Below are 22404 nucleotides of genomic sequence, written 5' to 3' on the forward strand. Positions count from 1 at the left end.
ACCCCTCTCCCGCGTACCACCACTTCTACGCTCCCCCCGCGACATTTCGCGCTCAACACTACGTTGTCTTTATTTATTGTTTACATATTGTTCTTTATTTATTGCCTAACGTTGTCATGGTCATATCCTCAAAGACGGGTGGCGGATATATCCGCTGCTTTTCTACTCATCCACGGACAGGTAGCAGATATATCCGCATAGTTAAAAACGAGCAAAAAATTATTTTTACAGTATAAAGTGTTCCATTGTGTTTATTTTATGTATAGGCCTACTTGTAATACACTTATAATTTTATTTGTGTAACAAAACACAAATAAGGAAAATTAATTTTTATTTTTTCCTATAATTTTTCCCCGCTTTATGTCACGATTTCGCTCGTCCGGGAAGGGTTAAGCTTTGTGCCATCCCATTTTAAGATCATTATCAAAATCAGATCTCGGAATCAGTAACCTCACTACCTACAGTCAAGCATCGATTATCTGAAGCCTGGTTCATTCAAAACTTGGCCGAAAAAGCCGATTACCGGTGTTGGCGCGATAGTGAGAGACGACCAGCGGTTACGTTGAGACCGCAGAATATGGTCACGGATGACAGTTATCATTATCATGGATGACAGAATATGGTCATGGATGGATTACAGTTAAGTAATTATTTAGAAAAACACAATTTATTGGATGATATTCAACACGGCTTTAGATCTGGTGGATCAGTTGTTAGTGCCGCTGTCTAATTTGTGGAATCCGTAATTGAGTCTGTTCAACAAGGAAAATTTACAACTGGCATTTTTTTGGACTTTTCTAAAGCCTTTGACAGTGTAAAGCACTCAATTTCATTAATAAAATTACAATCTTTAGGAATGTCGAATAATTCTCTAAATTTGTTTCAGTCATATCTTTGTGACCGCAGTCAGTATGTCGAAGTAACGTTTCTATCAAACTCAAATATAAACTTATTAGTATATCTTCAGAAACTTGCCCTGTTAAATTTGGCGCACCACAAGGTTCAATATTAGGTCCTCTGTTATTTTTATGTTATATGAAAAACATGGAAATGCCTTATTATTCAAACCTAATTCAAAATTAATTTTATATGCCGATGGTTCAAACTTGAAATTATCATCAGAGACTTTATCATCAGAGACTTTGGAAGAAACTGAAGTAAATTGTAAACTAGAATTAGAAAACATCAATAAATTTCTCAAGGATCACAATTTATTTTTGAATGTAGGAAAACTAATTGTAATAATTTTAAAACAAAACAAAACAGAAAAGAGAAAACCAGTGATAGATTTTAATTCTCAGCAAATTATATCAAAACCAAATGTTCAGTTTCTTGGCTTAACTATTGATCAGAATTTAGATTGGAATAACCATATGGACAAAATTTTACCAAAAATTAGTTCTGGACTATTTGCTTTGAGGAAAATGTCCTTTTATTGTAATATTGAAACTAAGCGTAAAATCTATTTTGCATACATACAATCCCATATTGCTTTTAGGATTTGTTTTTTGAGCAACTTCAAAAATTATTCTTGAAAATATATTTAAAAAAAACAAGAATATGCAATTAGAATAATGCTAAAACTACAGCGTGATGCCTCTGTGAAAAAACACTTCATTGAACTAAATATTTTGACAGTCTACGCACAGTATATTTTTGACTGCATTATAATGGCAGTTAGGAAAGCTGATTCTCGTCCTTCAGATTATATTTCAACCCTTCATAAATACAATACTCGACATAAAGACTCCATAACATCGAAACATCAAACAAATTTTTTTGAAAAGAAACCTTCCTACATCAGTCAAAGATATTTATATTTAAATACAATTCCAAAAGAAATTAAAAAAAGAAAGTAATAAAAACAAATTTAAAAAAAGATTAAAAGAATATCTGATTAAAATAGCTCCGTATTCTTTTGACGATTTTTCCACCCATCACAGTCATAATGAATACATTAACGACTTTGTAACTTTACAGTCTCCTGCATAGAGTGGATGAGATTGTCACTTAGGCTAGTTTGAGTTGTTGTACAACCTGACACTATTCAATGTATAGTACCTGGGGACCGAGCTTTGCTCGTCATTACCCCACTCTGCGATGCCAGCCTTTACTACTTCCTTCACCGTTTCCTACGTCATGGCTCTGTCTCCTTCCCTTCTCATAGCATTTAAGTATTATAGATACATTAATCTAACTGCCACAAACGGTTCCCACACTCTGCGATGCTAAACTTCACTACTTCCTACGTCGTGTTCCTGTTTTCATCTCTTTCCATTGCATTTTACTATTTTAAATACATTAATCTAATTGCCACAAACATATCCCACACTCCGCACTGCTAGCATTTACTACTTCTTTCACCATTTCCTATGTATTGGACATGTTTCCATCCCTTCTCATAGCATTTCAGTATTTCAATTCCAGATACATAAATCTAACTGTTACAGTTAATTGGTTTCCAGTTCCCAACTTCACACTACTTGCCTTTACTACTTCCTTCACCTCTTCCTACGTCGCGGACCTGTTTCCCACCCTTCCCATTGCATTTTAAGATTGCAGATACCTTAATATAATCCTCATAAACAGTTCCCACACGCCGGACTGCTCGCCTTGACTACTTCCTTCACCACTTCCTACGTCTCGGACCTGTTTTCCTCCCTTCACATAGCATTTTAAGATTGTAGATACCTTAATTTAATCGTCATTAACAATTCCCTCACTACAGACTGCTCGCCTTTACTACTTCCTTCACCACTTAGTACGTCGCAGACCTGTTTCCCTCCCTTCCCATAGCATTTTAGGATTGTAGATACCTTAACCCATTGGCGCCGACTTACGAGCGTTACTCGTGCGGCCGCTGCAGGCCCGGCGGCCGACTTACAAGTGCCGCTCGTGTCACCGCTAGGCAGCGCCATTAGTTATTTAGTTATTATTATTTTTCGCCCTTTTTGTTTCTTCTTACTAATATAATGTTTATAAATATCTTGCTTCTTGATTTGCGTTTTTACTCATTTATTTTAGCGAATAACAAACAATTTTGTGTTGCCATAGAAACCACATATCACCAAAAATCAGCTGCGGTAAGGTAAACAAACAATTTAAAAAAAATGTTATTACTTATAAAAGTACACAACTTTTGATTTTTCTACGTAGGGAATCGATTGAACTTTATAATAGTAGTGTTATTTGGTGTCTGGATTAATCTTGAAATTTGTATATCAAGTTTACTTTCAAAATATTGTTTTTAAAATTTTTATTTTTATAATCTTTATACATATATATTTTTTTAGTTTATAACTTTGACTATCCAATTACCACTTTTCTGTAGACAATTTTACTGTGAACAAAATGGTCAAAGAATTATTAATTTATTACCTACCTAAGGTTTTCTTTCTATAGCAGTTAGAGTAAAAGTCTACAAATTCGGTAAAATTAATTGCCACCAGAGGGTGCTGCAGGTAGCACATTAATTCCTTCCCCAATGGGTTAAACTTAATGTCATAAACAGTTCCAACACTCCGGACCGCTAACCTTTACTACTTCCTTCACCACTTCCTACGTCGCGGAACTGTTTCCATACCCTTATCTAATCGTCATAAACAGTTACCACACTCCGGACAGCTCGCCTTGACTACTTCCTTCACCACTTCCTACGTCGCGGACCTGTTTTCCTTCCTTCCCATAGCATTTTAGGATTGCAGATACCTTAATCTAATCATCATAAACAGTTCCCACACTCCGGACTACTCGCCTTGACTACTTCTTTCACCACTTCCTACGTCGCGGACCTGTTTCCCTCCCTTTCCATAGCCTTTTAGGATTGCAGACACCCTAATCTTATCGTAATAAACAGTCCCCACACTCCGGACTGCTCGCCTTTACTACTTCCTTGATCACTTCCTACGTCACGGACCTGTTTCCCTCTATTCCCATAGCATTTTATGATTGCCTTTACTACTTCCTTCACCACTTCCTACGTCGTGGACCTGTTTCCTTCCCTTCCCATAGCGTTTTAGGATTGCAGATACCTTAATCTAATCGTCATAAACATCCCAGACTTTTCACTGCTACCCTTGACTATAATGTATCGAGTAATCTTCAGTATAATCTTTGCTAAATGATGTTTTTCCTTTTGTACTGTATTTGTAATTTGCTAGTATACTGTGGGTAGTTGGCTTATTATGAACACATGCTACAACTTCAAGTCTTTTGTTTACTTTTTCCTTGTTATTAAATTCAACCAACATGGTTACCTAGCAACCCATAAGACTAATGTTAAAAAAATGTGATTTTCAGTTTCATTTTTCTACGTAATTAGATTTTTGTTGGCAGTTGTAACTGCAGTAAACTCGTTTTTAGGCCAGAAATAAACTATTTACAACATTTGAAGAAAATCGTCGGAGCCGTTTTCGAGATCTTGGTGCAAGCAAGCAAGCAAGCAAGCATACATACATATACATACATACAAGCAAACATTGCTCGTATTAGAATATAGGATATTGTACAAAATAATGAATAAAGATGTTTGAATTTAATTGATGTTGCTACAATTGCAGGAGACAAACAAACTAGTAAAAAATACTTGTAAATATGAAAAAATGAAATGTTATCTTGCCTACCTACATACAAAGATCAAAAGCTAGTTTATTTGTCATTAGACTATGTGAACTTTGATTTGGACCAAGAAATTTACTATATATTTTTTTAAATATACTTTATATTTTGGGAGAATCACCTCCAATAGCCTATGGCCAAGTGTCTTGTGCATTTATTACCATAGAGCACATGAATATTTTATGAGCTATGTTCATAACTGAAAGGAAGAAAATGGCAATCGCGGGAAATAAAAAACTATGTTGCCGTGATCAAAACAGTTACTCGCGGGATGTTCCTGTGAATCCCGTGACCTCTTTTCTAATGTTGGTTTCGAGTTTTGTCACTTATACAGCTAATGTACTAGGAAAAATAAATAAATAAAATAATGAAAGTACAGTAACAACCGCTGCGCGCGCTATTCATCTGATGCCGCGTGTATCGTTTGGCGTCATCGTCAAAACGTGGGCGCTTATAGGCTCCTGTCCTGTTGGTATTGAAATCCTGGTACTGCACTCACCACTTACATAATTAATATATAGATGGTATCATTATATCCTGTTTTGTTAGTATTAGTTTCTGAAACCTTTTAGTAATTTTTTATTATTAAAATAAAATTTTGCAGAGTTCTTCTCAGTTTTGGCATGTCATGCGTAAAGAATACGTATGGCTCTCAGTGATGACAAATTCGGCTGATTCACTCCTCAGTCCTTTTATATTTACTATACTTATTTTGGAAACTATGCTTCTAATTCTATTCATCTACTTGGTTTTAACGTAAGTACAAAATAACATAAAATAATTTATAAACAAAAATCTTTTTTAAAACAAAACGTTTTTAAACGCACTAAAAAGTAGAAAATAAATTAATATAAATATGTGGACAGTATAAATACTTGTAAGATTTAAAACGAAAAACGTGAGGTGTATGCAATAGATAATTTATACAATACCTTCACCTATTGAACTAATGTATTATTATCAATTGCATGCACCCCACGTTTTTTGTTTTAAATCTTACAAGTATTTATACTCTCCACATATTTATATTAATTTATTTTCTACTTTTTAGTGTGTTTTTTTTTTAAGTTTTTTTATTTATAAACTAGTTTCTACTTTTTAGTTTTGTGTGTGGATGTTAAATCCATTTCAAGCATCTATATCAGATTAAGACAGAGGCAAGTGGGAAATGTATGGTTTATTTGAGTTTCTTTTCATTTATGTATTAGATTGAATGTATAGCCTTACCTACTAACTATAAATATATCATTAATTTATTGTTTACTTTATAGAATACTAAATAAATAGCAGTTGACATTATTATCAAACACCTTTATATCAGCAATCAGATTGTTTATCTTTATTTTGAAATGTTTGTTTGTATAAAAAATGTCTTGGGACCATAACCTTTATAGTACAGGTAAAATAATACAAAAACACTCCATATAAACAACAAAATTTGTACATTCATGAAATTTCACCCGTGAGTTACTAATAATATGAGAAATGAAGATCCGATGAGTCCCCAAAATTTTGAGCGTCCTAAGGCCCTTTTTGGGGCCCTTTTTGTTCCGAAGGGCCCTTGTTCTTGAATAATTTTGTTTTTACGTTTAAGGTCAAGTGAGGTGTGGTTTTCGATGGTTTTAGTTATTTTAAATCAATTGGGACTAGTTTTAAGTGTATTAAACCACTCCATACAGGGTGTTTTGAAATATTATTACTTTTTAAGATTTTTAAACATTTATTCGTAAAGTGATAAAATTAGTTATCTCCATGCTCTATATAAAAGGGGATTATTGAAAATAACTGTAATTCTTTACTATATAAGAGGGAAGAATCACAAGTAGTAAGAGAAAATATTAAATACCCCCGTCACAGCAAACCTGCAGACTAAGCGAATTTTCATTTGCCCGATTTTCAATTAAATCTAAAATAGCATTGAGTTTAATGAATACTTAGGTTTGCTGCTACAAGGAGGCTAATAAATTGTGTTTATTATAAAATATTAATAGCCTAGCATAAAACAAATAAATTTGATAAGTTTTATTAAGACATATCTATAAACAAACAAACAAAATAATTTTACACTAAAAATAACATGGAGTTTTAAATTTACAATTTTTGAATTTCATTCGTAATTAATACACTTACAAAACTTGTTAATATACTAAATTATTTGTTGTCTTTAAGCTCTTTAAAATGCTCTAGAGAAAAATTGGGAAACTTTGCCTTTTGAGGGTGAAAGATTACAAATATTTACCACATAAAACCCTGTTCCATGGACCGATTATGCCGGTTTCGTTAAAATTGAACCAAAATTACTCGAGTTATCATGTTTACGGACACGTATATAACATGAATATATAATATTATATATATATGTATATACAATATTATATATATGTATATAAACACATATATAATATTTTGAGTGGATGGTGCTTTAGGCTTCTGGGGGCATCGAAATGAAAACGTAAATCGGTTTCGGGTCTATGTTTTGCCATAAGACCTTCGGTAATAGCTTATCTCCTGTATGGGATGTTCGCTAAAAGGGGATGGATTAAGTTTTACACTATAACATAATAACATAGGCTACTAAGCAAAAATTTCAACTTTTAAGGTGGTGTGAATGGTCTTTCAACGTGTTTTTATGCAAATCTATTAAGAACAATTTCAAATTGATATGTATTTTTCTTACGTAGCTATTTAAGTTTTTTTTTTTTTTACATTTATTAAAAATCAAACAATTGTATTTGTACAAAACCTTACATTACCTTAAAATGAACTACTTAAACTAAAGCTATTTTTCTACAATTTCCGTAGTATCTCTCTTTACAATTTCATCATCACAATAATTATTCTCAGACGACTCATTAACAATTTTATTATTCTTAGCAACTTGTTCATCTTTACTGATTTTGTCCAAGTTGGTGTTCAAACAGGATTCCCCAATACAAACCTAAAACCTTGCATATTGCAGAACAGGGAACACCAATCTTAAAGCACGAACAATGTGGTGCAAAAACACCTTTCATACATACTGACGTTTGCAACTTGTATCTTAAGTTCCTCAAACTTATTTTCAATCAATACAAGTACGGTTATCTTTCGTGGTTATGACGACCAGGACAGCACTAAGACATCAGAGCAGCATTGTCGGTACAAGCATTTTTGTCCTGAACAATGGGAACGAGGTTTATGGGGTAAAAATTGGGTTTTTTTTATTTACTTAACCCTCAAAACACAAAGTTTCCCAATTTTTCTCTAGAACATTTTAAATAGCTTAAAAACAAATAATTTAGTATATTAACGTGTTTTTGTATGGGTATTAGCTACGGATAAAAATACTAAAATTGTAAATTTCAAATTTCCATGTTATTCTTATGTAGAATAGTGTTAAATGATTTTTTTGTTGCTTGTTAATAGATATATATATCAAACTTGTCAAATTTATTTGTTTTATACTAGGCTATTAATGTTTGACTATAAACACACTTTATTAGCCTCCTTGTAGCAGCAAACCTAGGTAATCGTTAAACGCAATACTATTTTAGAATTTATTGAAAATTAAGTAAGTAAAACGGAAATTCGCTAGGTCTGCAGGTTTGCTGTAATGGAGGTATTCAATATTTACTCTTACTCCTTGTGATCCTTTACCCTTACGTAGTAAAGAATTACAATTATTTTTAATAATCCCCTTTTATATAGAGCATGGAGGTAACTAATTTTATTACTTTATGAATAAATGTTTAAATATCGTAAAAAGTAATAATATTTCGAAACACCCTGTATGGAGTGGTTTTATACACTTAAAACTAGTCCCAATCGATAAGAAAAACTAAAATCATCGAAAACCACACCTCACTCGACCTTAATCGTAAAAACAAATTTATTCAGGAACAAGGGCCCTTCGGAGCAAAAAGGGCCCCAAAAAGGGCCTTGGGACGCCCAAAATTTTGGGGACTCATCGGATCTTCATTTCTCATATTATTAGTAACTCAGAGGTGAAATTTCATGAATGTACAAATTTTGTTGTTTATAAAACCCTATTTTACCTGTACTATTACCTCTGCTCTTCGAACTGTCAAATTTAAGTATTTACAGCTGACTTGAACTAATTGATATATTTATATTCTTTCAAAATGTAAACATGGAAAATTTGGAAGCCCATGGGGTGCAGCCCAAAATAAATATGAAAATTAAATGATTTAATATTGCATTGTCATCCATTTGTAAGCTATGTTTCAAATTTCAAGTTTCTAGCTCATCAGGAACTTCGTTTGAAATTGATATCAAAATTTGTAGGAAAGCGAGCTAATAAAAGCAAGCCCATGGGGCGTAGCCCAAGGGAAATATGAAAATTAAATTATATAATATTGCATTGTCTTCCATTTGTGAGCTATGTTTCAAGTTTCAAAAGTCTCTAGCTCATCGGGAAGTTAGTATAAAATTGATTGCAAAATTTGTACCGGACATAATAAAGCGAGCTAATAAAAATGTTTTAAAAAGTAAAACTTACTAATTAAGTGAACAAGCTGGTCTAACCTACAGTAAATTGGTCATAAACTGTTAAGAAGCCAGATGTAGACTGTGATTTTGAGTTCACATTGTTAACTCATGTACCTTGACATGGTCTCTGCTATAAGGAGAGACAAAAGATACATCATCAGTCAAAATAGCACCAATAATTTGAATCCTTTGTGGTCTGTAGGCCTCTTAAAGTGCCAGTGCCCACTGTCCATTTCCCGTTAGATATGTCTTGGCTGTAGTTAGTTATGACATCAAATTTTTGCCCTGATTGTACTCACAGATTCACTACGTCAAGGTCACTTATAGTGCCCCCTGAGTTGTTTTGGCGTCAGGTGTGATGCCATATTGAATAGCTGTCCTCAGTAGGTAAAGCTAAAGCGGCCTACACACTACACGTGCATTGCACGCCGTGCCATTTTTTATATTGGCACGTTGTGCTTTGGCACGGCACATTTTGCCCACACACTTATCTTCAGTGTAGCCTGCAACGTGCTAAATTACATCGTCTGTTCGTACAAATGAAATGCAGAACACACACATGTTTTAAGGACATAGGACATGATTAATTGATTAATCATTAAAAATAGACACAAGGCAGCAGCACTAAGCCGCCTAGTGCCTAGGTTAGTCCAGACCTTGCACCTCGCTGCCGTACAGATATACGCCGGCAGGACACTTGGTTCACAATACTGTGGTGGAGGATGTATGCTCTATGATATATTATATCTGATAATATAATAATTATAATATAATATAATATAATATAATATAATATAATATAATATAATATAATATAATATAATATAATATAATATAATATAATATAATATAATATGTTATAATAATAAGAGATCTATGACTGCGTCTCGGGTCACGCGTCACATACAGCGCGCGATCCATTGTGTTATAATCTCGATGGTCGTGCCAATTATCAATAATTTAAGATGGGGACGCCACTATGTGCGTATTTAATCTGTGTTGCAAATGGCCAAGACAAATTGCCGTTGATTCACTAATAAGAAAGTGATATATTTTATAGGGTCAAACCCTGTCAAAAGTGGTTGAACTACCAGCACGTGGCACGGGTCCGCCTACACACTAGCACGTCAGAATGGCGTGCTTTGGCACGGCACGCCAAAAATCAAACTCGTGTTGATTTCCACCGTGCCATGCCAATGCACGCCGTGCTTGCACGGTGTTCACCACACACTTGCACGTTTCGTCAGTTTTTGGCACGACGTGCTTGCACGGCGTGCAATGCACGTGTAGTGTGTAGGCCGCTTAATAGCTATTTCTGGAAATCTGTTTGACAAAGTGAGGTAAACATATAAAACCTGTAATTTAAAATTTTGTTCAAGAGGATGGAATAAACATTTCGGTATTGCGTACAATAAGATATACAGGATGTTCAAAAAAGGGCAGGGACTTAGTTCATGTAGTGATTCCTTGGGTCAAAATAAAGAGAAAATCAAGAATAAAAAGTTTTCCAAAATCATGTCGGTAACCAGATATCCGCCAGTTTGTATTTTTTACATAAAAAAATTTATCTTTGGATTGGTCCAACCGATCTTTTTGAAAATTGGTATGGATGTTAAGGTAGAAGTGACCTATTTGTTAAGATTAAAATGGTTATGTAAAAAATACAAAATGAAGTTGAATGGGGCCAAGCTAGTCAGGTTTGCCTTGTTTTACAAGTAAAAATTGTGATATTTCAGTCCTATATATTATTTGATCTTTTTGAACTTGGTGTTGTTTGATAGGGAATTTAAAATGCTAAATAATAGTGTACTTCACATTTGTTCATAAAATCAGTAATTTTTTGTGATTTAAGTTTTGAAATTTAAAATGGCCGCCATTTTCAAATGTTGAATTGGACCAAGATAATTTTTAATCTAACATTAAAATGTTTAAGTAAAAAATACAAAATGGCAGATATCTGGTTAACGACACGATTTTGGAAACATTTTTATCCTTGATTTTCTCTTTTATTTAGACCCAAAAGGAATCATAACTTGAATTATGTCTTTTGAACACCCTGTATGTTTCTAACTAAAAAAGTTTAAAACACAAATAAAAAAGTTATGATATGAAATCCCAAAACGTCATCCAGTAAATCCATTTTATAGTCAGAATTCATATTTCAATAATTAATGAACCGCTTACTTGAAAAAACAACTAAACACATAATATCCTAACTGCACATCCATGAAAATATAAAAGATAGTATAAGTTGGGCCCATTAGAGAACCGCTACTTGTTGAAGTGTAGTTCCCAAAACAGACGGCTGGATACTAGCTTGAATGACATTTTCTAGTTAAATAAACATTGAACAGATTGCAGCACCTTCCAGAGAACTTCAGTATAGAATGATAGTTTTTTACAGACAAATTTATAACTTGGGTACTATGAGTGGCCTAGAGACCATTTGAGCTTATCGCTTGTGGGCACAATGAGTGGCCTAAGATACAAGATGCGTATCTGATCTGAGGGACATAAGCGGGGCGTAACCCCCAATACTTGACTGTGGAATGTTTTTGTGTATCTAAGATATGTAAGATGTATCTAAGATACCTGAAAGGACATTAGGGATACTCCATAACAGACCGCAAAGGGTTGATTGTTAATCACTATTTTTTACTTCCCTTCCTCTAATGAAACAGCTGATCTTAGTCAGTAACAACAATGAATACTCACCCTTTTTTAAAACATAAGTTTTGTATCCATTTGTAACAAGCTACACATCATTACATCTCACACCATTCTTTAGGAGGATTAAACATTATGTTTAATCCAACACATAATGTTTAATCCTCCTAGACATACTCATCCTTCACTCATTTGGGTTAAAATACGTAACTATAGGTAGCGTCCAAATCTTAATGGTTGATAATTTAATATTTTTATTTTAATCCCACCAATAATAGTTATTTCTACACAAAATATTGTCCCAATTTAAAATGGCTGAGATGTTAGTAAAACATTAGCTTATAGTTACTTTTTATATAAGGTTAACTAAAATTTGGCTCTAAGGGTCAAAAAATTAAACATTTTAGCGAATTTCCCTATAGGGAAGTAGCTGTTACCGTCGGTCTCATGGTAAGACCTAAGCCTGGGACCGATTTCCTTTTTCATTTTGATGTTCCCAGAGGCCAAAAACACCATTCGTTCAAATTTTTATATGTCTATATATATATATATATATATATATATATATATATATATATATGTGTCCATCCGCACGATAACTTGAGTAATTTTTGTCCGATTTTGATAAAATTTGGTTTGAAGGTGTAAGGCGGGATAAACTTGAATGAGTTCGCGAACCAGCATGGTTGGACTATGGGAACGTGGGTTTATGGGGGGTTTTATGGGTAAAAAATAGGTCTTTCCCATTTTTGACCCTAAAAACACAAAATTTCACAATTTCTTTTTAAACCATTTTGTAGAGCTTAAAAAACAAATAATTTAGTATATTGAAGCGTTATTATGCGCCTAATTGTAACGGAGAAAATTCAAAAAATTGTAATTTTAAAATTCCCATGTTATTTTTATGGAGAATAAGTCAACTGTTGTAGTTTGCTTATTTATGAACATATTATGATCGATTTTGGAAAATACTTTTATTTCTTACTAAACTATTATCATTTATAAAAAAAATCTTTTTTACCCTCCCTGTTGCAGCAAACCTAAGTACTCATTAAACTAATTCTATTTAAATAGGAAATAAATGTGCTATTTTTATGGAGGCATTTTAGTGTAAATCCAATCAGGTTAATGGAAATTCGCTTAGTCTGCAGGTTTGCTGTGGCGGGGGTATTTGTAATGGTGTTTGGTTTTATTTTTAATGTTGATCATAAAAAGTATACCATAATCCTATTTCTTCCTATACCTAAATCCTTTATAATTTTAAGAAGTATTACCCTAGTAGCACAAATATGTATTTTATAAATATTTTATATATTTAAAGTTGTATTTGATAGAACCTCGAATAAAATATACAAATAATATATCTTTAATAACAGTTTGATATGTTCAAATATATATTTAAAATATTACCAAAAAGCAATGCAAAATATAAATTAAATATAAGTTTTGAATATATAAAATAGATTTATAATATATATTGATCAAATAAGTATAGAATCAATAATATACATATTTTAATTTATATTTTTCCTATTAAATATTTAAAAAAATTATGTGTTGAGAATATTTTAAATATATATATAAAATATTTTTGAAACTATATTATATATTTAAAGTATTTATAAATATATTTTGAAACACGTCATTTATTTTTATTAATAAAATAATCATATATTTGTAGAATATAGGCTATAGCCTATAATCTTTTATAATTAGCAAATAAATAATTTGCATCTTTTTGTTTTTTATAGTGTCTATCAATTCATACATGCATTTTTTGTATGATTATTGCTATTGTGAAAGTGTTAAAATTAAGTTAATAATAATACGTACTCTGAATGGTGTCACTCTATCATGCACGTAAAGAAAAAATTACGCATATGGTTAAGAGGCAGTATACAGGTTCGGCAGCTACACTTGGGTCAAACGAAAAAAAAGTGTTGATGGGTTTTATTTTTTAAATTGCAATATGTGACAATGAATGTGATCATAGAAATCTCTAATGATCGGCTAGAAAAGGGTGCTAGCGACTGGCGACCGTTTAAGAAACGAATTACGGAAAAACATATTAATAGATTCATATAATACTGTAGTATCAAAAAATTTTCAAGTATTGCAACCATTGCAACTGACGGCCGCTCTTTCACCATTTGAAAACTAATGCTAGCAACAGTCACAATTAGCTCAGAGGTAAGGTGAGAGGCTCATAAGTCGAAGGACCCAGGTTCGAGACCCACCCGGGCTGAAAAATTTTATCCAGTAATTTTTTCAAAATTTGTTTTTATGAACTGTTTAATCAATTTACTCAACTGATAATTGTGTTTTTCATACTAAATCTTCATTATTTTATGTTTTTATAATTAGGCCTCATGGGATGTTTGAAAGAGATATTAAATACATTTTTTATTTAAATATTATTCACTAAAATATATTATTGAAACATATTTAAATATTTAATAGATTCAAAAACATATATATTATATATATAATATATTTTAAATATTATATAAAATTGACATTTATACACACTTGAGATATATAAAATAGATTTTAAATATATTTATTCATATGTATTTAATATATATTTGTGCTACTAGGGTAGTTAAAATGGTGTCTTTTAATTTTCAATAAGGAAGATAGTTAAAAACAGAAAGAGCTATAAAGACACTACTGTACTTTTTTCTAGACATTCCTACACTCTACTTAGCTATGGCTATTTTCTAATTTTCTTCCTGAGCCACCTTGGAATAGATGTAATCACTCTTGTAGCGATGGCCACCATCTTTGATGAGAGCAAGAAACCTCTCACTGTGCTTCACAATTTGCCTTCAACATTATTCTGCCAAGAGGTTAGTAAATACATTTATTATTTGAGAAAATACATGTTAACAGTGTGATGAATTATTATTTGACATGCCACCCTTTTCTGTGCGGCTGAAACTTCTGTAAATTTTTCTAACGATTTTTAATACATTTTATATTACAAGAAGTAAAATCTGTCTGTTCACTTTCGAGTAGTAAGTCAACAAAGCAACAAAGTAAGTCATAACGAACTAAAGTAAAGTTAGTTAAATAAAGTAACAGCAACAGCCTAACAGGCCCTAACTTGGTAAATAGATTATTGGAAAGTAATCTGGCAATTATGATCCAAAACAAAATTTAGTTTTAAGATAATTCAAGTAGCATAATTTACTTTTATAACCATCAATTGGATTAATCATTATCGTCTATTCAATGTCTATATCTATATTTCATATTTGTAATAATGTGATGTTTAAAAATGGCCCTGGCAGTTTTAAAAATACTTTAAAATAATACTTTAATAGGCTCAGATTTTAACTTCTATCAAACTGAACGTCTGAGAAAAAATTTTATTTAGGCTATATAAATATTGTTTTATTTTGATTATTTTATTAATTAAATATTTTAAACTCTATGACTCCTTCTTAATATATCTTAGAGTTTTAAGAAGTTTTTATCAAACGTGATGTTATGAAACTTTCTTTCCAGGTTAGACGGCTATATACCCAGGTCAAAAGGGACACAGTGGCACTCACAGGATGCAAGTTTTTTGTTGTTACACAAACAGCAGCTTTATCAGTAAGAAATATTTTTTTTTAAATTTTCATTTTACTGTTAGATTTTCTTTGCAATATCCTTATTTTTAATCAACATTGTTCTTCTATCCATACACCATAATATAATTGCCAATTAATTGGGTAAACAAAGAAAAATGACAAATTAATTGATTGCCTTGAACCAATTAGCTGTAATTTAAGTTGGGAGTCTACAGTCATGTACCTGTTAGAGTTAACCAGTAATGTATTCACAACAGTTGTTTGTGAATGTAAATCATTTGAGATTGTTATGCGAGATGTACTTATAACAATAGATGATACAAATTATCCATCTTGATTTATAGAACCATAATAGCTAGCTACTGTCATTCGCTTCACTAAAATGTGAAACTTTTCCAAAACTACTTTATCATCTTAATAACAACTAAATTTATGAACAAACAATTTTGTTTCAGATTATTAGTGCACTAGTAACCTATGAAGTTTTGTTAGTTCAACTGGGAAATTTAAAACATGAACCTGATAACATGGACTCCCCTGATGCTGGTTTTTGCAGTTGGATTGAAACTTATCTAAGCTTAAAATAGAATAAAATAAATATGTATATGCACATCTATTAGATCAGTTATTTCCTTTCTTTCTACACCCTTAAGCTGGGTTTTCCTAGGCGTGGAAGCGGAGAGCGGAGAGAGGAACACGGGGAGCGGAAAAGAGATTAATATGGTGTTCCGCTCCGCTTCTAGGAAAACAGTAAAACATTAAATTAACCAAGACAAGTGGAGTCCGCTCTCCGCATTCCTCTCTCCGCTCTCCACTTCCGCGCCTGGGAAAACCCGGCTTTAGACCAGTCATCTAAGACATCCTTGTTTTAAAAAAGTGACGTTGTTATGACTTTTTGGTATATTGTTAGGATACATGAGAGTAATGTAAAACTAAGTTTGCAGCTTCGAAAGACCTGTGTTTGCTGCTCGGTGGTCGAAATAACCGTGCTCGGATTTGAAAAAATGAAAATAGCAACAGTATACCCAAAACATAAAAAAATGAAACTACAAATAAAATATCAAATTACAGACCGATATCTATCCTCCCCACCCTATCAAAATACATCGAAAAAGTAATCTACGAACAAGTCATGGAACACTTAATTAATATTGATTTTCTTCCGCCCAATCAACAAGGCTTCCGCAAAAATGAGTCCATAAATACAGCCCTAAACCAACTCTGCGAAACCATCGCCTCTTACTGGGAGAAAAAACAAAGCGTATCTGGAATTTTTCTTGATATCCAAAAAGCTTTTGATATAGCCTAAATCAAACCATCCTCATCAACAAGCTTAGAAATGAATATAAAGGGAAATGCCCTAAACTGGATAAAAAACTACTTCACAAACTGTTTCCGGGAGGTAGAAATAAACTACTACAACAATACCTAACAAAGAATTAAAAGCCAAATCAACACTACAACGTACAACTCGAGGCATTCCCCAAGGGTCGGTACTGGGACCTTTGTTCTTCATAATTTACATAAACAACCTACCAAACCTTCTACCAATGGACAAGACCAGCATTATCTTCGCCGACGACACAACCATCCTCTTTCCCACAAAAATTGGCCAAGAATCATCAGACATAAAAGAAACAATTGAGCAAGAGTAGTGGCAATAGGACAAAGATACCCCACTTTAGGCGTAAGTCCCATAAGAATAACATGGGGATCATTTTTTTGTCACCAATTCCAAAAATCCTGATCTTTGCATAAATATCCCTATATAATTGTCAAACCTTATTTCTTACTTATTCCCTATATATATTCGATATCAAGCTAAAAACGCTATTTCTTTCATTTATTGACCCATACAAGTGTAAATGTAGCCACTTTTTCAAAAATCCTGATCTTTGCTTATACACCCCTATATAAATGTTCAATACCATTGTACAACTCCATTAACATTTCAAATCCATATCTATTCACACGCATATCTTCAAAATCGAGCGAGGTTTGCACATGAACTCAGGTGCGCACCCCGGCTGTGGGCATCCTTTGTGGAAATCCATGAGTTCTGGCTACTTGGGAACCCAAGCCATTTGACATACAACAAATCACCCTTCCTCCGAATTACCTTCTCTACCAAATACATGTCTTTATACTTGGTCTTTAACAACTCCTCTGTATAGAATCCTCCCCTGATTATATTACCATGTTCATCTTTCAAAATATAAGTCACAGGCTTTGTATTCTTAACTTCTGCTATTGTAAATAACTCCCCTGTCTAATTTGGGGTATATCCTTTATTAAACACATGTTTATACTTGGAAATCCTCACGCTATCGCCCACATTTATCTTGGCTTTTTAACTTGCACTTTAGAAGTCAACCTCTCATGCACATATTTACTATTCTTAACACTCACTTGGTTAGGCGTCATTCCTATAGATCTATGTACTTTATTATTATATTTTCTAATTAACTTTGGAAGTAAATCCAACCATTTATAACTCCCCTGAGCACTAAATTCCCTATATAACCAATTCTTTAAAGTTCTCTGGAACCTCTCCACAATTGCAGCCTTAGTTGTAGAAAAAGTGTGATATAGATTAATATTTAATTCTTTCATTAGATTGCTAAAATATTGATTAAAAAATTCTGTTCCATTGTCAGATTGAATGTTTTTAACCCCCTTTGGTAGAATGGTTTTAATGGCTTCTGTAACCACCAACCCTGTCTTATTCTTTAGTGGAGCAGCATAAGCTTTTTTAGAAAATATATATTCGATATCAAGCTAAAAAAGCTATTTCTTTCATTTATTGACCCATACAAGTGTAAATGTAAAGTAGTGGCAATATAGCAATATGAAGTCACTTTAGGCGTTTTTCCCCATAAGAATAACATGGGGATCATTTTTTAGCCACTTTTTCAAAAATCCTGATCTTTGCTTATACACTCCTATATAAATGTTCAATACCATTGTACAACTCCATTACCATTTCAAATCCATATCCATTCACAAGTATATCTTTAAAATCGAGCGAGGTTTGCACATGAACTCGGGCGCGTTCCTGGTCGTGGGCGCGCTCCATGCCACGGTCACGAGCAAGCTCCTGCTTCTTGCTCCCGACTCATGGTCGGGCTTCTCGTCTCTAGTGGTCTAGTCCTAGGTGGGAAAGCTCCCGTTGAAATAATTTTTAGTTATATATTTTTTTTAATTTCTAGTTAAAAATTTTGAAATTTGTCCTAGGTGGGAAAGCTCCCGTTGAAATAATTTTTAGTTATATATTTTTTTTATTTCTAGTCAAAAATTTTGAAATTTATGTAAACATTTCTTAAATTCTGGTTAAAAATTTTGAAATTTTCCAAAAGTCTATATATAGAAGTGGCATCAGCCTGAGACCTCATTCCTAAACATGAAGCCGTCATGTCAACACTGCTCCGTGTCGCTCTCCAACAAAAGCAACCTGATTCGCCACTACAAGGTAATACATCAAATGAAGGTGAAACTGTGCAAAGTTTGTGATATAATCTGTGATAATAACATGGCTCTAAAATCTCATATATAACAAAGACACAAGAGTTGTAATTCCTGTAAAACGAATGTTGTTGGGCATATTAAAAGACACGTCAATTCTTGTATCAAATGTCCATATACAATGATTAAATTTGTCGGTGAATCGATTAGAGCTGACCTTGAAAATACTCTGAAGAGTCTGAAGAGTCCATAGTTGGGAAAGTTAGTCAAAATTTTTAACTAGTTAGAAGTTAGAAGTTAGTCCCATAAAAAGTAACTGATAGAAGTTACTAGTTAGTTAGTTTAAAAAGTAACTACAAGAAGTTATTAGTTAGTTTAAAAACTAACTGATAGAAAATAAAGTTAGTTTTCGACATTTGTAGAAGATAACTGCTTGTTGGACGGTTGTTTTAAAGGATTTCATATGTAATGAAATAATGACACATCTTGGTTACTAATTATTGTGTTTTAACTAAATATTAATTAAACATCGTCACATTTACATTACATGTAATGTAAAAACATTCATTACTACAACAAAATTTACTTTAAATGCCTATTAAACTTTAAAAGAAGTTGTTTTTCAAAATTGGTGTCGCTGATTCTTCCTAGTCTGTTACTCTGTTAGTGATGACTAGGCTTGCCGCTCTGAACAGGCGTTCGCAGTGAACAAAGGTGTTTTTTAATTTGTTGATTTATATTTATAGTTATCTTATTATAATGTATTTGTTTCATGACTTGTGAATATTTTGTTAGTAAATTTATGTAAAGTACCTGGGAACCGAGCTTTGCTCGGGGAACTTTATCACTACACTATACTTTGAGAGTATTCTTTCAGTGTGGTAGTCAGGTACACATCGGCAACGTCGCAGATTCGCACGTGCTCCCGCCCGGCTGGGAAATATCGTACAAACACCAGGCGGCCCGCTGCCAGTCCCGGGAGAAATTTTTGTCTACAAATATAAATCTGTTTAAAAACCTCCTTTGTTCGCATTATAAAATCTGTCATATTGGTGTTATTTCTTGTGTCACGGAAAACACGATGGTATTTTGAACAAAATTTTCAGTGCCTTATTAACGATGTTAGCATACGTTTTAAAAATTAACAGCAGCATAAAAACTATTGTGAATAAAATTTTTAAAATGCATGGAAATGTTAGCAATGAACCTACCAATAAGCCATAAAAATTTCAGAAAGATTGGTTTAGTGGTTTGTTTACAAATAAATTTTAAACTTCAGTGTTAGTGCAGAGTTTCTTCTTAAAATCCGGTACTTTTTAGGATCTTTCAACTATATAAACTTTTCTGGTAAACGGATTTTGTTTTAATTGACACCACGTAAAATGTATTTAAACCAGCTAATATTTAATTTTTTTTCAACAAAATTGGATAATCCATCTCAGATATATTTAGGCTCAAACTCGAGTGCACATATTTATTTCCCCGACAAAGTTGATAAAAAACTTATCATCACTCTGTTTTCAATACCGGTAGTTCAAAAGACAAAAACAAATAGTGATCATCTCACCTTTCCTGACATAAACATTACTTTCGATACACAAACATAAGTTACAACTGAAGTTCCCGGTTAGGTAAAAACACAGTTTGTTGATGTTCAATTAGCTGCATTTTACACTAAAATTTATGTACAACAATTAATGGACAGCAATTAATGGATTACGAAATAACAGATAATTTTTTAAAGTCTGATGAAGTAGTTTTTCTAGTGTGATAAAAGTATAGTTTACTACTAAATTTAAAAGTGACCAATTTGTGGCGAGATAATGTTTAAAAGAGCATGGGAAACACATTGAGTAATACACTATAACTGTACTAAAAAATAAAAATTATATTCATTAAAAAAATATATAGGCCTATTCCACTTCAAGTTAAAAACGAGGCTATCATACTTTTTCTCCACTTGCCTCGGAGCACTTGTGACAGATGCTTTAATTATTTTTGTTTTTGGTACAAACACAATAAACATTTTAACGCGTTTCCACCCTTTTCATTTTTTCAACTTGTTGAAATATGTCACTTAAGATTGGTCACTTGATATATCACACTCGCCCGCCATTGCAAACAAATATTATTAAGCTACTCCTACTTAATTAAAGCTGTTCACCTTAATAACTTATGTATTTAAAATATTTAACTATCACTAAAATATATATAACGACAAGACAACTAAGAAACTAACAAAAAATTAACACCTGTCACTGTCAGATATTGTCTTCAGAGTATTTTCAAGGTGAGCTCTAATCGATTCACCGACAAATTTAATCATTGTATATCCGGACATTTGATACAAGAATTGGTGTGTCTTTTAATATGTCCAACAACATTCGTTTTACAGGAATTACAACTCTTGTGTCTTTGTAATATATGAGATTTTAGAGCCATGTTATTATCACAGATTATATCACAAACTTTGCACAGTTTCACCTTCATTTTGATGTATTACCTTGTAGTGGCGAATCAGGTTGCTTTTGTTGGAGAGCGACACCGCAGTGTTGACATGACGGCTTCATGTTTAGGAATGAGGTCTCAGGCTGATGCCACCTCTATATATAGACTTTTGGAAAATTTCAAAATTTTTAACCAGAATTTAAGAAATTTTTACATAAATTTCAAAATTTTTAACTAGAAATTAAAAAAAATATATAACTAAAAATTATTTCAACGGGAGCTTTCCCACCTAGGACTAGACCACTAGAGACGAGAAGCCCGACCATGAGTTGGGAGCAAGAAGCAGGAGCTTGCTCGTGACCGTGGCATGGAGCGCGCCCGCGACCAGGAACGAGTTCATGTGCAAACCTCACTCGATTTTGAAGATAAATGTGTGAATGGATATGGATTTGAAATGGTAATGGAGTTGTACAATGGTATTGAACATTTATATAGGGGTGTATAAGCAAAGATCAGGATTTTTGAAAAAGTGGCTAAAAATGATCCCCATGTTATTCTTATGGGGAAAAACGCCTAAAGTGACTTCATATTGCTATATTGCCACTACTTTACATTTACACTTGTATGGGTCAATAAATGAAAGAAATAGCTTTTTTGTATACAAGAGGTTAAGTTACCTTGATTCTGTCCAAGTAATCCTTAAGTCGTCATTAGTGCGACCGGTTTCGATGTCTATGGCATCATTGTCAAGCTGAACGTAAAAATCGCTCCTAGGAGGTCGTCATGAGTCTTGAAACACACGTAACACGTAACACATAACACGTACACAAACAAAAAACGATAAAATGCATGGCCACACAACTAATTTACAGCACGGTGGCGGGTACAGGGTGTAGGTCTAGACTGACGCCGTGTCTTCCTCTCCCCACCTTCCCCCTCGAGTTATCAGCTGTTGATAATATTTCGTCGATGTTTAAAGCTGTCTCATAAATTATATTTGATTCAAATGAGGATTTATCATTTAGGATGTGTTGGGGGTGTTTTTTGCCGGCCTTGTAAATTTCGTATTCCTCAATAGTATCTAATAATCTTCCTCTTCCTTTATGGGATCGTAGAACTTCTAGATTGGTGTTAAAATCTGTAT

General features: G+C 32.9%; 1 protein-coding gene across 1 annotated transcript in view; it reads left to right on the forward strand.

Annotated features, from left to right (window-relative positions):
* Positions 1–15960, forward strand: part of LOC128987010 (gustatory receptor for sugar taste 64e-like) — a 29962-nt gene extending 14002 nt beyond the window's left edge. The window contains exons 5-8 of the mRNA XM_054407653.1: positions 5222–5373; positions 14459–14621; positions 15283–15372; positions 15806–15960. Of these exons, the coding sequence (XP_054263628.1) occupies positions 5222–5373; positions 14459–14621; positions 15283–15372; positions 15806–15937 (537 nt within the window). The 3' untranslated portion in view covers positions 15938–15960. The remainder of the gene's footprint in view (positions 1–5221; positions 5374–14458; positions 14622–15282; positions 15373–15805) is intronic.
* Positions 15961–22404: the final 6444 nt, after the last annotated feature.

Source organism: Macrosteles quadrilineatus, unplaced genomic scaffold (genome assembly GCF_028750875.1).
Source record: "Macrosteles quadrilineatus isolate MER2022 unplaced genomic scaffold, UCM_ALF_1.0 Scaffold_2__2_contigs__length_208266976, whole genome shotgun sequence".
NCBI classification, from domain to species: Eukaryota; Metazoa; Arthropoda; class Insecta; order Hemiptera; family Cicadellidae; genus Macrosteles; species Macrosteles quadrilineatus.